General features: G+C 43.8%; 1 protein-coding gene across 2 annotated transcripts in view; it reads left to right on the forward strand.

The window, feature by feature from the left end:
- EMB2191 (Cytidine/deoxycytidylate deaminase family protein) overlaps positions 1 to 18204 on the forward strand; it is a 90117-nt gene that overhangs the window by 53232 nt on the left and 18681 nt on the right. For both annotated transcript variants that reach the window (XM_087385882.1, XM_087385883.1), the window contains exons 5-7: positions 11883 to 12042; positions 12409 to 12508; positions 12781 to 12887. In XM_087385882.1, coding sequence (XP_087242008.1) covers positions 11883 to 12042; positions 12409 to 12508; positions 12781 to 12887 — 367 coding nt within the window. The remainder of the gene's footprint in view (positions 1 to 11882; positions 12043 to 12408; positions 12509 to 12780; positions 12888 to 18204) is intronic.

Raw genomic sequence — 18204 nt, forward strand, 5'->3', positions numbered from 1 at the left:
GAACCCTGATCACCGTAGAAGAGGGCTAAATCCTGAGTGCCTCTGAGATATCTGAAGACTCTCTTCACTGCCTGCCAATGCTGTGAACTGGGCATGTGCATGAATCTGCTGAGCTGAGATACTGCATACTGCAAGTCAGGTCTGGTGTGACATAAATAAATAAGGCATCCAACAGCTTGCTGATAAAGAGTGATATCACATGGTGAGCTCCCATCATGAGCTGAGAATTTGAAGCCAGGGTCCACTGGAGTAGAGATTGGCTTGCAATCCTCAAACTGAAAACGATCACGGAGCTGTCCAATATACTTGGACTGAGACATCATGATACCCCCCTCAACATGAGCAAACTGAATGCCCAAATAATAATGGAGCCGTCCCATGTCTGACATGTCAAAAATCTGCTGCAAATCAGCCTTGAAAGCTGCAATTTGCTGAGTATCTGGGCCCGGATAAGCATATCATCCACATATAAAATCAGCACTAAAAAATCAGATCCACTCCCACGGACATAAAGAGTGGGTTCTGTGGGGCTATTCTGAAAACCAAGGGATAGTAAGTGTGCATGAATTTTGGCATACCATGCCCTGGGTGCCTGCTTCAAACCATAAAGGGCTTTTCTAAGCCTTCATACCTTATTTTCAGAATTAACATCCTCAAAGCCAAGAGGTTGTGTGACATAGACTTCTTCCTGCAGATCCCCATGAAGAAAAGTGGTCTTGATGTCAAGTTGGTGCACTTGCCAATGATGATGGGCTGCAATGGCAATGACACATCGAATGGTAGTAATCGTGGATGTGGGAGCAAATGTCTCCTCAAAGTCAATGCCTTGTTGTTGGGCATACCCTTTTGCAACAAGACGGGCTTTGTATCGATCTATGCTGCCATCAGATTTCCTTTTTAATTTGTAGACCCACCTCGTTCCAATGGCATGCTTGCCAGGTGGGAGATCTACTAATTCCCATGTGTCATTTTTGGCAATAGATTGTAATTCAGCTTTCATTGCATTCATCCACTCTTTGCTGTCAAAAGCATCTTTATGGCACAGAGGCTCTTCATTGCAAGCTGTGGCAAGGAGTGCAAACTCAAGAAAGTGACCATGCTGTCTATTCCCTGATCTTGTCCGGGCAGCAAAAGGCTGATCTTGTTTGATGTCCCTCAATGTATCAAGAAGCCATCTGGGAACTTGCCTTTGCTGTCTATTGACAGCTCTTTCTTTAATGACTGCATCATGAGTAATGGGATCATTTTGTGCCGGAAAAGAAACCTGCAAATCAGCATGAGGGTGAGCCTGATTAGTGCTTAGTGGAGGGCCTGCAGGAGGCTCATGTTGCTGCTCAAAATCCTCTTCTGATGATGGCAGAGGTAACCAAGATTCAAAGGCATCAAACATGTCAACATCTGGCTTTGCTTTGCAGTCCAGAAGAGGAGAAGCTGAATGTTCAGCAAAGATCACATCTCTACTGACAATAATCTTCCCAGTATTTGGTTGATATAACTGATACCCTCTGCTCTCCTGGCTGTAACCAATGAATATGCATTTGATTGCCTTGTCATCAAGCTTATGTCTCAGCTGAGATGGTACATGAACATATGCAAGAGACCCAAAAACTTTCATGTGTGAAAGTGAAGGCTTCCTACCTTTCCATGCTTCATAAGGTGTAATAGTCTTTAATGCCCGTGTAGGTGATCTATTCAGCACATAGTTGGCACACATTACTGCATCAAGCCAAAATTTATTGGGCAAAGACTTGGCCTTAAGCATGCATCTGGCCATCTCCATTGTGGACCTATTTTTCCTTTCAGAAACAGGATTCTACTGAGGAGTGTAAGGAGTAGTGCATGAGTGAATAATGCCCCGTGAGGATAGAAATGCATCAAACTCCTTTGACATATACTCACCCCTCCTATCTGTGTTGAGGGTGACAAGCTTGTTTCCTGATTCATTCTCAACCATATTCAGCCATCTCTGAAAGCATAAGAAAACTTCAGATTTGGCCTTTAAAGGATATACCCAGCAATACCTTGTGAAATCATCAATGAGAGTCATGAAATACTTGTATCCTCCAATGGCATTTGTCCTCATTGGGCCACAGACATCTCTGTGTACTAGCTGCAATTTCCTTTGTGAGAGTTGTGGATAATTCTTTTGAAAAGGAAATCGATGCATCTTACCCAAAAGACAACCCTCACACACATGTTTGGAAACTGTGTGAGTCTGAGGTACATCATTTGCCATCTGTTGTGAATGTAGCTTTGCAAGAGCTCTATAATTGAGATGGCCCATTCTCTCATGCCAAAGATGAGTTTCAGCAAGCTGTGAATCTGAAATAGCCAATGCTTGAATAGAAAGTGCAGCTGGATGATGATCAAGGTGATAAAGCCCTTTTTGCAAAGTGCCAGTGAGAACTATGGCATTGTCATCGCGAAGATCATATACTAGGCCTCTGTAGCCATCAAAAATTACTATGAAACCTGAAGTAGCAATTGCTGAAATTGAAATCAAGTTGACTTCAATGCCAGGTACAAAAAGAACATTTATCAGAGTGACAGGATGGCTGGAAATGGATGTGAGCTACACATCTCCAACTCCTTTTACAGCATATGAAGCATTATTAGCACATGTAACAGTCCCCCCTCGAGGTGCATCACTTAGAGAATGAAACAACTGTTTGCAAGATGTGACATGCTTGGAAGCACCACTATCAAAGTACCACGACTGAGCATCATTAGTAGTAAAGAGTGCATCAACTTTGGAGGGATCAAATGAGCAATGGACAGCCCATGCCCAATCATCCTGAAGAGCATGTGCATGTGAAGCATCTGCTGGCTCATGGGATTCAATGGCATGTGAGGCATTAACTGTCAATCGTGCTTTCTTTTTCTCCGAAGCAATGCGCTTCTTGCATTCTGAAATGTCATGTCCAGGCTTGCGACAATAGTTGCATCTTTTCTTCTTTCCCTTATTTGCTGTATTTGTAGATGCATGGGAGGAATTGCAGCTGCTGTGCGCAGATTTTGGCTTGCCCATAGGCTTGGAAGCCTTGCCTCTTCCTGTCTGTTGTGAAGCAAATGCATGATCAGGAATAATGGCTTGTCTGTTAGCTCTACTTTGCTCTTCCTGCAAAAGCAAAGTAACTAGCTGGTCAAAAGAATAGTGATCTGGATTACCCATGGCCACTAATCGAAGGGTTGTAGCAAACCCTTGATATGTATCTGGCAGTCCATTCAATGTGGTACTAACAAGCTGTGAATTTGGCACCACCTCATCAATGTTAGCAAGCTGTTCCATGAGGTCCTTGACCTTTGTTAAATATGCATCCATTGACTCACCTTCATTCATATTCACTTCCTGTAATTGCCTTCTTAAATATGCATCACGAGATTCATTGCGTATCTGATAGAGAGAAGCCAATTTATCCCAAGCATCCTTTGCTGTCCTGCAAGACCGGATGTGTGGAATAATGATTCTCTTGCATGATAAAGCAATGCATGAATGTGTATTTGCATCGCTTGCATCCCATCTTGACTGTTCTTGAGTTGGAAGAGTAGCAGCAGGAGTGCTAGAGGAAGAGGCATCAGGAGGAGTACCCCCTGCAGAAGAACCAGCAGTAGAAACAACCACTGTAGCATTGGCTGGCCTCAGATCAGCCCCAGAAACAATATTCCACAAATGCTTTGCAACAAGAATATGTTTCATGAGATAAGACCACATCGGATAGTTGGTGCCATCCAACTTATCATCTTCACGAAGAACTCCAAATAAATCTTGATTGTTCCCAGCCATAGCAACTGTGATACCCTGAAAAAGACCTGAAAACCCAAAAGCCTCAAGGCTATCACTGCAAAAAGCTGACTGTCCCAAATATGACAGCAAATATCTGCAAATTTCTGACCCAAATCAAAGGGCAAATGCAGATCTGACCCAAATGTGACTGTGACAGGCAATGTTCACTGCAAAAACAGCAAATTTGGCAAAAGCCCCAAATTTATTGAGGGCAAATAGGCCAAAAAGAGGGCAAATGTGGAAAAGCCCCAAATTTTGCTGAAATTTTGCAAATGTGACCCAATGTATGATAATCTGACCCAATGTCCTGCAAATCTGACTCAATATCCTGCAAAAAAAGACTCAATGTCCTGCAAACAAGCTGTACAGACAGCTCAAGTACAACGTACGGCTATACTGTCAGCTTAAGTACTGTTGTACGGCTGTACGGAGATATGTGTAGGACTTGTACTGCGGGTACGGTACGGGGATCTGCGTAAGACTTGTACTGCAGGTAAGGTACGGGGATCTGCGTAGAACTTGTACTGCAGGTACGGGTCTGTACGGGCAACGCAAGTACGGATCGCGTGTACGGATCATATACCACTGAAGGTACGATGACGACGACTAGTACAGAGCAAAGCTGTACGGTTGTACGGCGCATGTACAAGTGACGACGGATGTACGGCGTCCCACGATGCAAATATACGAACGATGCACGATTCAGTACGGCGATGCAGGGTACGACAACGCGTAGCCACTGAAGATACGGTACACAGTACAATATCCGTTGGTTGTACGAACGTCCGTACTGTTGTACGGGCAGTACGGACCAGAGGCACAGGAAGCGAAGCTCTGCTTTCATATCACTAAAGGTACGGAACGAAGAGAGAGAGAGAGAGTGCAGGTACAAGACGAGTCGATTGTTGAGTAGTCACGTCAAAACTTAGATAACCTGAAAACACGCAAGTACAAAGTACTTGTACCTAGACCTAGGACTAAGTGTCCTATGTGGCCTAGAAGGCACTAACACTATAAGTGCCTATACTTATGCCTACAAGGCACATACCATGGCCTATAGGGCATCACTAGAACCACCAGAAGATGGCCTACAGTTATTTAGATAACTCTGCTGTAAGCTATGCCCACGACTATACAACTATTCTCGACCAAGAACGACATCAGTTTGATCAAAATTCATGATTTGAAAATCCAGGGCATCCTGATAACCTTGGAATTCCACGTCTGCTCCATGAATCATGGTGTCCCAACTTTCTATCACTGCCCTTTGCTAGAGAGACCACATATGTATGGGCACTTGGACTCTCTAGCAACTTCAATTTCTTAACTAGCAAGTAGTTTAAGAAATTATGTGTTGTGCTATCATCGACCATAATTCTTACCCTTTGCTCCTTTATTTTTCCATGCATCCTCATTAAATCATGAGGACCAAAGGTGGGTTGTCACATTGCCGATGAGAGACAACACACGTGGGTGATGTCCTCATCATAAACCTCTACCTCAGTGTACTTTTGAGTACCATAAAGCGGCAACACGTACACCGTGTGCACTTGGTTTTGTGGAGGTTTATTTAGGGCTTTAACTCCCGCCTGTTTATTTTTAGGACAGTTCCAAGTAGCATGGTTTTTTACCAAACATTTGAAGCAAAGATTTTATTGCTTGGCCCTTTCATAATCCTCTTTCTTTACGAGAGAATAATTTTGTGTTTGAGGTTTCTTAGGTGGTGCCCGAGAAATCTCCTCCTTGAAGTGCCCCTTCCTTTTCAATTAAAGAGTAATATATTCCATTCAAAACGAATCATACAACAGGTCTCCTGTGGAGTACGAAATCAAAGTAGGCAAAGGTCGAGGAGGGGGGAACTCTGAAGTGAGTCTGACCCTCGTAACACCTGTACCTGTAAGTGACTGAGCATAGGAAAGTCTAGTACCTGATGGGATGACTGTACCTGCCACACTAGCCGTATGCTCCACAGCTCTGCGACAAGAGTTGACCTCATCAGGAAGTCCAGGGAAAAGCATCCAAAAAGAGACCTGTCACGGTCCCGGAGAAGTAGTACTGAAGTGCTTCCGCCAAAGCCACAAATGGATGACTCTGCTATGAAACAGAATCGGTGAGCTCAAGTACTTTTTGAGCCTGCTTTACAGACTGAAGGCCAAAAGAAAAGTACCCTCTGCCAAGCAATCGGAAAACCGTAACTGAGACACCCAATGAGGCCATGTTGGTGTACACCTAATCACGTAACTGTTGGCCTCTACCAGGTAGAAAGCCAATGATGAGCGTCAAATGAAAACCCTCCTCTGCTACCTCAATCATCTGCACAATGTCGGGAGGAAAAGAAACTGAGACTTCAATCTCCTCAGGTTCGACGACGGGAGTGGCATTAGTGTCCTCCATTGTCTCAGCTTGCGCTGTCCTGAGGAGAGGAGCTACCTCTGCTGAAAATACGCACCAAGAACTCGCAACCAACCACTAGTCAATCCCCAAAAAACTTGGTTAATGAATGCCCCAAACTTCAGCATGCGTGGGATGAAAAGAGGCCGCTCAATGCTGAAGCAGAAAGCTCCGCCAATGCCCATGCCCTGGAAACAGCCCAGGAACTCAGCTCCCTGGAACACGAGCAGAACAGCCCCAGAGAGGTAACTGAAGCAGCCCAGCCTGAAGCGCAAAGGAGGGGCGGACAACAGCGACTGGCGGCCTGAAGGGGCGACCTGAAGGGCAAGAGGGGCATGGCCAGACGGGCTAGGGGGGCGTGACCAGCAGGGCATGGCCAGATGGGCTGAAGGGGGGCGACCTGAAGGGCGCGGCCAAGGGAGCAGGGCGTTGTCAAGGGAGCCTGCGCGGCCAAGGGAGCAGGGTGCTGCCAAGGGAGCAGGGCGCTGCCAAGGGGACTGGGTGATGGCGACGGGTGGTGGCGGGCAGCTGCAGAGGGGAGCTCCTCTCTTTCCTCTCTACTGCCTCTTCTTCATGCTCTTCGTGCATCAGCAAGAGTAGTTTTTCCAATTCTAAGAGTCCCTTAGTGCCCCTTCCTTTTCAAATTGGGAAATTTGTTGAAGTTAGGAACAAAGCTTGTTTGTTCCGAAGTTTCAACTTTGGATTTCCCTGTCGTGTTGTCATAGATTTGGGCATATTTAATTGCTTCTTCAAAGGTCTTAGGAGAATTTCTTTTTGCCTCGATCTTATAGGTGTCTTTCAGACCTCTCACGAAACTCCTTATCTTCTGAAATTCATTGATTCCTTTTAGCTTAAGCATTGCCTTCCTATAGTTTGCTATGTACTGGACGAGACTGTTCTTACCCATAGGACAATCGTCCCAAGCTCTTTCTAACTCATTTTTGGGTAAAAACTCTTTTAAGAAGGCTTGTTTAAATTCAGCCCAATACCTAGGGATCCTATCATTTTCCCTGAGGCTCATCCACCATTTATAGGTCTTATTTCCAATGGAAAGACTCGCTTCCATGACTTGATTTTCAAGAGGGGTATTCCTGAGTCGATGGAAGTCTTGCCATTTTTGCAAGAACATATTAATCGCGTCCTTGTTGCGTTCTTTTTCTTCCCCATTGAAAATTGGTGGTTTCAAATCCTTAAGTATGTTAGAGGTTTCTTTAAGTCAAGAGGTGGCCCTCTCAACTTACCCAAGGGGAGTCGGTGATTGCGCCATAGGAGTTACCAATTGAGAATCATATAATTTGGATATGGCATGAGTTAGAGTTTTTAATGTATCATTGATCGTCTCTAACTACTTTTCTATATTTTGTGTTCAAGTTTCTAGTTTAGTGCATTCCGTATACGGGATTCCATAATCACCGTAATCAACATCCTCCATTTTCATATTTCTCTTGAATTTTATTATGCGCTTCCTCATGCATTTCCTTTTCCATGATCGCTTTTCCTTTTCTAGCCCTTTCCTCTCTCTCCCTAATCCTCTCCTCTCTTTTTGGACTCGTCATTTTAAAAATGAGAATCTCTCAAAAAATATAAAGCAAAGAGCTTTATTGAGAGAAAAATATGATGGCCACTTCCCTTATACTTGTTTGAGACATTGGATTTGTTTTCGAAATCGAGTTGCTCTTTTGCTTTAAGATCTCACCTTTTTAATCCCACTTTGAATTCGCTTCCTTCGACCTCGATCTACCCAATATCAATCTTTGATCTCTTTCCTTGAATTTGAAGAGGCTAAGAAGGCTAAGAAGGTTGGAGAAGTTAAGGGCCTTTGAGACCCAATGGCTTTTGAAGTCCTTGAAGGTAAATTAGAGACCGAAGGGTGATAAAGCTATGATGACATGTCTTTTTGCAAAGGTCTAAAGACCTTATGGTGATGTAGCTCTTCCACGATTTAAATCAGATACTTAGTAGGAAGGTCAAGCTAAGCAAAACTGCAAGCAGCGAGAATGCAAGATTGTCAAGCTCTGATATCAATGCAACACCATCTGAACAAGAGGGCTCCTAAAGCTTTTCACTACCCAGCCGTGGTTACATAGAGTGCCCCTTCTTTTTCTTACGTAAACTCCTTCTGAGTTCCCTCTTCTCTTTTCTGTTGGGGCTCTCTCTCTAGAAACCTCCCTCCTAGCCCAATGCCTACACGTGGCACCATGTGTCCTTAAGGCTTGGACCTTTCACTTTTAGCCCTCTCTTGGGCTACTAGTGCACCCTTCATTTAATGACTGAAGAGAGGAATCTCTAGGTCTTGGCCTTCGAATCTGCAAGCACTGTCAAGCCCTTTTGGGTTTCCCGCCTCATCATAATCACGCTTGGGCTGTCATGATTATGGATGACCTAAACATGAGTCGACTTCCAATATTTGTTTTCTTGCATGCTTCGTATCTCACATTTTATTGTTTCTATCACCTTTTTCTTTAGACTCCATAGCATACATCCAAATACAAACTTTGATTTGCTTAATTTCGCTAGTTTGTTTCTATAAAGAGGACTCACTCAAATGTTGGTTAAATTCTCAATTCAAATCAATGTGACCAGAAAACGCGTTTTGAGGCACCAAAATGCGACGAAACGTTTCTTGCAAGGAACGTTTCTACGAAACGTGTGAAACGACATGTCTAGGGCGAAATGTCTGGGCACAAAACGCAATGCGACGGGACATTTTTGCTTGTTTTTTCGCATCGAATCTGCTTGGTTTTGCTGCTGCAGCTCGTTACTTGCCTCCATAGCTGAGGTATGCGTGCATGTAATATATGTATATATAATAATATATTTTATATAAATTACATATTTATATGCATTTCTAGACGAAACGCCTGTTAAATTCTAGACATGTTTCTTGCAACATTGATTCAAATCTCATGTGTATTCAATATTGCAATTTGATGACAAGAACAGTTTCATGATGTTCAAGTTGTACAAAAGGCTACTATAATTTAGTTGTGGATGCCTATTGATGCAATTACCCCCTAACATATACTATGTTTAAACATGTTCATAAGGACTTTATGTATATATTATTTGCTATGGATGAACACAAGTGCAAGTTTACCGTATGGATTTAGTGCATTTATGGTTGTAGCAAGGTGATTCCCTATGCACATGACTAACAAATTAACCAAACAAATAGGCACGGAGGTCCATTGACCCTTCTAGTTGTCTCGGAACCTATCATCAAAGTTCTTTGACCATAATTATTTCAACCTTCCGGCTGCCCAACGAATGATAACACTAGTAACTACTTCTATGAAGGCTAGTAAGCCCCACAGATGGAATTTGCTATGAAAGCTGGCTAACCAAAATATTCTTACGTATGGAGACGTACAACATAACAATGACCTATTCATTTATACTGGCTTGTGTTTTGCATTTTCCTTTAGTTCGTGTAACATAAGAATTCCATCAATTAGGAATCGTTTGGCTGTTTTATTAAAGATACATGAAATGTTGGATGCACTTTGCAACCCATTGGTAATTCTAACCGATAGGCAACCTTGCCTATTCTCTTTAGTATTAACCCACGGCCCACAATATCGGGGTGATAGCTCAACACATGTCTTGTAGCTAAGGACTTAGAAAACCTTGTCAAATCTATACCGCAAATAATTGCTGAGGTAAGGCACCAATGGCTGCCGTAGCTGAGTCTACTACTGAAGCCTCCTATGCACCACGGTCTGACTCTCCTACAAGATGTAGAACTGCCTTTCTGTGTCCACTTGGATGATTTCTGGAAACTGATTGCTGTGAGAACCTCTTCTGCTGCGTTCTCCAGCATGCTGCTGATCTGCACCAAGGAAGAGGCTGAAATGCCCAAAAACTGAACTGACGAATGGCCCTTCCACTCGGCTCCATCTGCAGCCCCCTCTCCACCGCTCTGTCTGCAGCCCCCTCTTGCTACTCCTCACCCGCCTCCGCTCGCTGCTCCTCACCTGCCTCTCCTCGCTCGCTACTCCTCACCCGCCCCTCCCTACCTGCTGTGAGAATCTCTTCTGCTGCGTTCTCCAGCATGCTGCTGATCTGCACCAAGGAAGAGGCTGAAATGCCCAAAAACTGAACTGACAAAACCCGGCTCCATCTGCAGCCCCCTCTCCACCGCTCTATCTGCAGCCCCCTCTTGCTACTCCTCACCCGCCTCCGCTCACTGCTCCTCACCCGCCTCTCCTCGCTCGCTGCTCCTCACCCGCCCCTCCCTACCTGCTGCTCCTAGCCCTCCGCCATACCCACTTGGCTCCCCCGCCTTATCTGCTTGGCCACCTTGCCTCGTCCGGCCCCTCTCCCGCTGCGCCTGGCCTCTTGGCCCTCGAGTAGCCCCTTCGCCTTCTCCACTCCGCCTACAGCCCCTCTTCTTGCAGCCCATCCACCACTGACAGCCTCTTCACCCCCTCCACTACTGGCAGCCTCTCTCCACTGCATAATGGATGGACCTACTGTGGCCTGGCCCACTTGAGGGCCCCTTGCTTTCACCTGCAAAAAAAGGAAACAACAAAGATCAAGAGTTAGTAATTGCAATGGGGAAAGGCGAAAGGGAGAAGGATAATGACAAAGACAAGCCTAAGAAGGAAGATGACCCTCAACAGGTGCAGCTTCAACTCAAAAATGTCAACAAGCGCTTCAATCGGAATGGAAAGCAGGGCAGTCCACAAGACATCCGCTTCAACGTCCACATCGACAGGGGCTATTACAGCCTCAGTTACGGCTGCAATCACATCTACATATTCACTGATGCGATCCACATCAGCTCCAGCTACAACCACATTGACAGGGTCTACCTCAGCCACTATCACATCTATAGCTACACCTACTGCTACAATTACGCCTACATCTGCAATTACACCTATTGCTATAGTCACACCTACATCCATGATGGGGGGTCTTTTGACCTCTTTATCCGACTCATCACTTGGGTCACCTTCACCAAGGGCGATACACACAGGCCCACATTACTCGACCTTTCTTTCACCAATTCCTCTTAGTCAGCCATCCCTTCCGCATCCCATTGGGATTACACCATCCATGCCTCTCTCATCTCTCTCATACCCTACTGGGCCCTACTCATCCATATCTCATCTATCTGCTTTTCTTACTCAGCTCACTCGGTCACCGTCCACCACATCTGATTTCATGCTATCACTCCCTCAATCTTGACGAGGGGAGGGCCACATTGTCCTATAGCACACTTCCTTCTGTCCTATGAAGGTAGTGGACGATGGTTTTGCTGTAGATGTTTACTATTATCGTGACTATGTGTGATACAGTTTTCTGTTTCTGCATGAGTGTGGATGCTCGGTTAGTAGCTCCACCCCTCTAGCTGGATTTGTATCAGGTTATTTCATAGTCTCATAGACCCATCGGTCTTCCGAAGACTTCAATAAACTTTCTTTCCCTCATATTCCTACAAGTGTCAAGCCACGTTTGCGCTTCTTATATGGGGGCTAACAGCTGGGGCATTGATCGTATTTGTCCAACACCATGTGGGTAGGGGCTGCCCAACCTACCCTCCATCTCTTGTGTTATCCCTGCATTCATAGGACAGGTGGTAGCTGTGGACAAAGGCAAGGATGATTTTGCAGCTTGGCATTGATTGAGGAAGGAATAAGTTTATGCAGAAGTTTAGCATTGTGGATCTATTTTCTTTTGAAATGCTGATGTTTTGTTATCACAGGCAACAAGGCATGCTGAAATGGAAGCCATTGATAAAATTCTCATGGGATGGCAGCAGTCAGGCCTCTCCCAGCAGGAAGTTTCTGACAGATTTTCTGCATGTGAGCTATATGTCACATGTGAACCATGCATCATGTGCGCGGCTGCCATTTCTATTCTAGGTTGGTTTTTTGCATTTCCCAAATTATGCTATAATTAGAGGAGTTTCTCGTATTTCAGCCTTGTCTAGACTTGTTGCTCAATGTGGCAATTCATTGTAAAAAGAACAAAGATCTATGTCTATGTTGTCAAAATGTAGGAGGAAAACTAGCAAGTTCTCAAAATTGAGTCTGCTGTGAGATGTGTTGTCCTAAGGTGATGTCTTAAAAAGGAATGCTCCCTTTGGAATGCACATGGAAGGAATTGACGCATGATGGTATGAGTGGGCACTCCATCAAACCTAGGTCTCGTTAAATGTGCAAAACTAGTCAACCCGTTTATTCCGTCTTTGCAACTCAACAGCAGCAAATAGTTCATGTATACTACAGGAATAGGAAAAGTTTTTTATGGCTGCGGAAATGAAAGATTTGGAGGGTGTGGTTCTGTCCTTGCTTTGCATGAAGATGGTTCAGGGCCCTGCGGTCAAAGGTATGTATCTTTTTTGACAGAGAATTCTTATGCACTACCGAGACTGCACTCTCCTGTAGGTTTTGCTTCTCTCTGAAGTGTCCAGTTTGATAATGCACAACCGAAAGGAAATTTTATTTTGAGCTCAGAATTTGTACTTTTCAAGTGATCCTTACTTATTGACTTCCCTACTTGGACTATCATGAAAACAGACACTCTATTCCTGTATCAAAAGGAGTTGGGGTCAGTAGTAGTCTAACAAGCCTTATTGTGTGTATCTATTGTTTCCATAGCTTACCTACTGGGCTCCAATTCTACAAGTTCATATGTGCTGGAGGCTTCTTAGCAGATGACGCAGTTGCACTTCTGCGTAGCTTTTACGAGCAAGGCAATCCGAATGGTAAGTGTTTGTTATCTGTGTGTCTGCATGCAGTATTCTCTTTTGAATTCTAATAGTTCCAAATGTGTAGGATTAGGAGACTAGGAGATGGCAAAGATGTTAGCCTCAAGGTTTGGGGATATGTTATGTATCAACAGGAGTAAGACTGAGTGTTAGTAACTATGAGGGAATTATGTGAGATTGCTTTGCTTTTTGTTTTCTAACAAATAAACAAAGCTTTAATGCATCAATATTTGTAAAAAGAATCTCTCCTCTTCTTGGTTGCCAATGTTGCTGTGCTAAGCGTCCCTCGTCTCCCTCTGCCTTCTTGCTTGTCATCCTCCTGGTCACTTGATCATGTGTTGCTTGCACACATCAGCCCAACCATCTAACACAGTAGCACAACCACATTTCCTCCAAGCATCTCGCAGACCTCCGACTCCGTAGTCATGTCCACTTGCCTAGGCAATCGTGAAGTACGGAGTGCCTATGAAGAAGCTGGATGGGGAGGACAACCTATTGCTGCTGCCTTTGCACTTGCAGAGTTTCTTATAGGCATCAATATGGGCAATTGTAACAAAAGGGGTTAGTTAGTAGCTTTTTAATTAGCTTTGTACTTTGTTCTTGTACTTAGGGCTGCTATGTGGCAGTCTAGGGGTATTATCCCATAAGCAAAGCTGTAAAACAGCCTGCCCTAGTTTCTATAAAAGGCATGGCTGCCTCATTTGTACTCAACCTATGTCAATACACTGTGATAATGCCAAATTGAATTCTAACAGCAAGAGCTCCTAGCTCCAACTGAATTCAAGAAGGAATTAACTTTTCTGTCCTTGTGCAGCCCCTCACAAGCCCTGTTGTACGTCCAGCTACCGACCTACTCTCTCTCTCTCTTCCTCCAACTCTAATAAAGTACTTTTCTAATCATTCCAGCATTGTACTTTCTGTACACTTCAGCATTGCACTCCTTGCTCTGAATGAATGGTCCTAGCCTACTTTCAGTTCTGAACTATGCATTTCTACTCTAAGCTTGAATAGGGCTAGCTTAGGACTGTCTAACTAGGCTAAACTAGTTAGGTATATCCATAGCTAGAACCATTTCTATTGCACTTGTATCAGGGCATAAATCATGGAAAACTGTGGGAATTCATTGTACATTTCAGTTTGAGAATTGGAGCATGTGTTCCTGAGCCTATGGCATACCTCTGTACAAATTTCTTTCGCAGTTAGTTGTTCCAATCAGTGGATGCCTTGTGTCAGCTTGCAGACAGGTTTGAAGTTGTCAGAATTGAGTTTTTTAAACATCATTCTGATCACCTTGCTATCTTCATTAAAAGCCCTAACTGATCATTACAAAATACCTGGTCTGGAGCTGCAATTTGGGGCTGTTTGTATCCAAGTCGATTTCCAGCGACTCTGGGGTTTTACCATTCTATCCTCTGCCTATGCTCAACTGAGTCGTACATACGTATTTGGATTGGAGAAAATTTCAAATTCTGGTTCAGATCAGTGATCCCTCTGTCTCTATAAATGCCTACAAGGAAATCTGCTAAACAGTCTAGAGGGTAGGCACTTATTGACTCAGACCCTAGAATGGATAGTGAAGAAATCGAAGATTCCATAAGGAATGGGGGCACTGCAATTTCGGCTGTGGGACCAACAGTTGGTGAGCAGGCCGAGGCTTCACTTTGTAGGGAAGAGGCTGAGGGCAATGATCCATCTCCTACAGAGACAAATATTTCCAAGTTTGTCCTGAGCAATTGATTCAGAATTGCATGGGACCATTGCTCCAAGTATTTAAGGATTTGACTAATGAAATCAAGCTGAATAATCAGAGGGTGGATCAAAGACTGCAGAATCTTTCATCAACTATGAGAGAGGGTTTTCAACTTAAGATAAGTCAAATCCACGAGGGGAAGAGACCCATGGGTCTTTAGCAGACCCTGATTCTGAAGACGATCCAGTTCTAGAAGCAGATTTGGTGGGTTTTATGTCTTCTGCCAGGAGGGCTTATCATCCAGTGAACTAGCAGCTCACAAGGATAAGGAACTGTCAAATGTTAATGCTCCTAAAGGTAATAGTACTGATGGTGATGGTTTATATCAAAATTATAATGAATATAAAGGACTAGATCTCAGGGCAGTGTTGAATTTCCAGCGATATATCCAAATTGTCAAATCAACTGAATCAAAAGGGACTCTACATCAAGATAAAGATGTGTAGGACTAGATTATTCTCTCTAAGTTCAAGGGTGATTCATGTTCTCCCAATGTATTGGAGGAATGGCTCAGCAAATTGGATGATATTTTGTTTTGTACCCAAAAGGGGATCAAGTTTGCTGTTCTGCACCTTGAGGTTTCTTGCCCACTCCTGCTGGAGGCATCACCAAAGGGAAGGAACAATTATTAGCACCTGGGATGAGCTCAAAACAGAGATATTCCAGACTTTTGTTTCACCCCTTGCTAGAGACCAATATTTATGTCAGTGGTATGATCTGACATAGCAAGGAACAATGAAATATTATATCAGGCAATTCTGGAAGCTACCTCTATTCACTCAGGGTATTGATGAAAGGGGGCAAGATGATCAAATATATTCATGTTCTTCATCCTAGCCTAGCCTATGATATTTCTGCACTGAGTTCTAGTGGTAGACCTGATGCCAATGGATGATGAAGGTCCTATAGGCTTGGGGTGATAAAGTCTATGTCCATCTTATTCAAGAGGACAAAGAAATGTGACGTATAGCAATGGACTAAGTGCATTTCTCCTACATTTGAATATAGTGGCTACCCTTTGATAGTTATCAGTCTTGCATTGTGTAGTACCACTGTAGGGATTCATTTCTAACACTAATGACTTCATCTAGTCACAACCCAAAACCACATCAATAAGGCCCATGTAACCGGCCTTCAGTTTCCTAAAGGATAGTAGACCATAACTATCATTGCATATTCATTATTCACAGCCACATTGCATCATTTCCAACCACTTAGCTTTAAACAATACCACTTAGAAACAATTTGAGAAATAATTGGATGGAGGCTAGAGTGCCCCTGATCAATGAAACCAAGTACAAGACACCACACTGGCCCCAAACACTTGGCACCCCTTCCGGTATTTATTTATTTCTTTAGAAATGAAATTGGTACATACAACAAGGGCTCACCCTTGTGCTCTGCCCCACGGGCAATTTCACAGTCCAAGCCAAACCTTGGCTATAACCTGCATTCCATCCTAGTGCACACACTAGTACCCAAGTGCCAAGGCAAGGCTAAGGCATTCACCATTGTCCATGACCAACTGTAAATGTGTCCAAGCATTCCACAAAGCATCCAACTTACTCAACCAGGACTGGCAATCCCACAACATGTGACCCTTTCCGGACATTAGAGCTCTTATTGCCTTCAATGTGGTCCATCGCCTTCAGTGCAACTAGTCACCTTCACTGTGGCTCTATCACCTTCAGTGTGATCTGCCGTCTTCAGTACCGTCTTGGTTTACCATCTCCAGCATGGTCTATGTTTACCATCTTCAGTATGGTCTTGTTACCATCTTCAGCATGGTCTCTCTCTTTGCCATATTCACCCTTCACCTTATTGGATCACCCTCCACCTGGTATTAAATTACTAATATGCCGTACTAGACTGATGACACTTCGCACATCCTCAAGGATTCTCAATACCCGACCATTCCTCCTGACACCTTCAACGGCCTTGGGGGTGAGCCTTGGTGTGTTGGGCTATGATGCTTAGTCAATGAGGACAGATCTAGGTCACATAGGCTTGTGAGTTGGAAGTGATCTCAAAACCCAGTCCTTGAGAATCTAGTTCCGAAAGCCTTTTGAGGGCTAAAAGTTGGGTAGAATTCTTAGTTATCTAGAGTTAGATACAAGTTGTCTAAATTCTAGGGTTGATTGAATCCTAGGCCTCTAGATTAATTAACCTTGGTGAAGGGTAAAATAATAATAACCATATTCATAAAGTTATTGAAGTATCAATTTGTTGACAGTTGATGCTTTTCTAAAATGCTACTTTAGCTTTTCTGCTTTTCGCTTTTCTAAAAAGATAGTTTAGCTTTTCTGCTTTTTGCTTTTCCAAAAAGCTACTTCAGCTTTTCTACTTTTAGCTTTTCTGCTTTTAGCTTTCTTATCTTTAGAAAAGCTATTATATTTTGGGCCCCGGTATGTGCCATGTAGCTTTAGTTATTGGCACTTAGGTCACCTAGTACTTTTAGTGTCTTATGACACCTAGTACTACTGGTATCACTAGGACAGTAGATCCTAGGGTTCTCTTTTATAGTACTTTTGTACTTTCATTTTCATACTAGTTAATGTGACGGCTTCCACTTCTTGCTCCACTCTCGTGCATCCTTTTGCTTCCATGAGCCTACAGTGGTATCAGAGCACTTCCTTCCGTGGACCTGCTCTCTACTTCTAGCTTCTTGCTTCCAGCTCCAGCTCCCGCAGTTCAGCTCCATCATCAAGCTCAGCTACCGGACGTCCCGCACAGCTCCAACGCGACCCCGCGATCTGCTATTTGTACGATTTTGTACAGTCGTACAGATTTCCGTACAGTGCGTCAGCTGTTCCAAAAAAAAAAACCCTGTTTGTACGATTCCGTACGGCCGTCCATATAGCGCGTCAAAATTTGTCTATACAGTTGTACGGATTTCTGTACAGTTTCGATTTTCACGCAGTTTTGGTTTTCGTACATTTTCGATTTTCGTACATTTTTGTACTTCGGCGTCCGTACAATTTCATACCGGCCGTACCATTCCATACATTCCGTACTGGCCGGAGCAACAGATCTACAAAATTTTGGTGACATTTGGGGCTTCTGCATTCGGGCTACGATTTTGCAAGTAGATTGCAGATTTGCAGACAATTTGGGGCTTTTCCTGAATTTGCCCCATTTTTGGCTCAGTTTTGCTCTACAAATTGGGGCTTTTGGGTCTATTGTAGGCAGTTTGCACAATACTTTCAGAATTGCAGTGAATTTGGCAAGAAATTGTAGGCCATTTGATCACATTTGCAAATTACAGCTTATTTTGGGGCTTTTTTAGATTTGGACAGCAAGTCCTATTTTTTGCAGCAAGCCTTGAGGCTATCTTTTGGGTCACTTTGTCAGTGCTTTTTGACTTGTCCCATTTGCAATGGCTGGCAACAATCATGATTTATTTGGCATTCTTCATGAAGATGATAAGTTGGATGGCACCAACTATCCGATGTGGTCTTATCTCATGAAACATATTCTTGTTGCAAGGCATTTCTAGAACATTGTTTCTAGGGTTGATCTAAGGCCAGCCAATACTACAGTGGGTGCCCCTACTGCTGGTCCCTC

This window comes from Dipteris shenzhenensis, chromosome 15 (genome assembly GCF_047967505.1).
Source record: "Dipteris shenzhenensis isolate YYH24624 ecotype China chromosome 15, Dip_SZ_1.0, whole genome shotgun sequence".
Classification (NCBI taxonomy): domain Eukaryota; kingdom Viridiplantae; phylum Streptophyta; class Polypodiopsida; order Gleicheniales; family Dipteridaceae; genus Dipteris; species Dipteris shenzhenensis.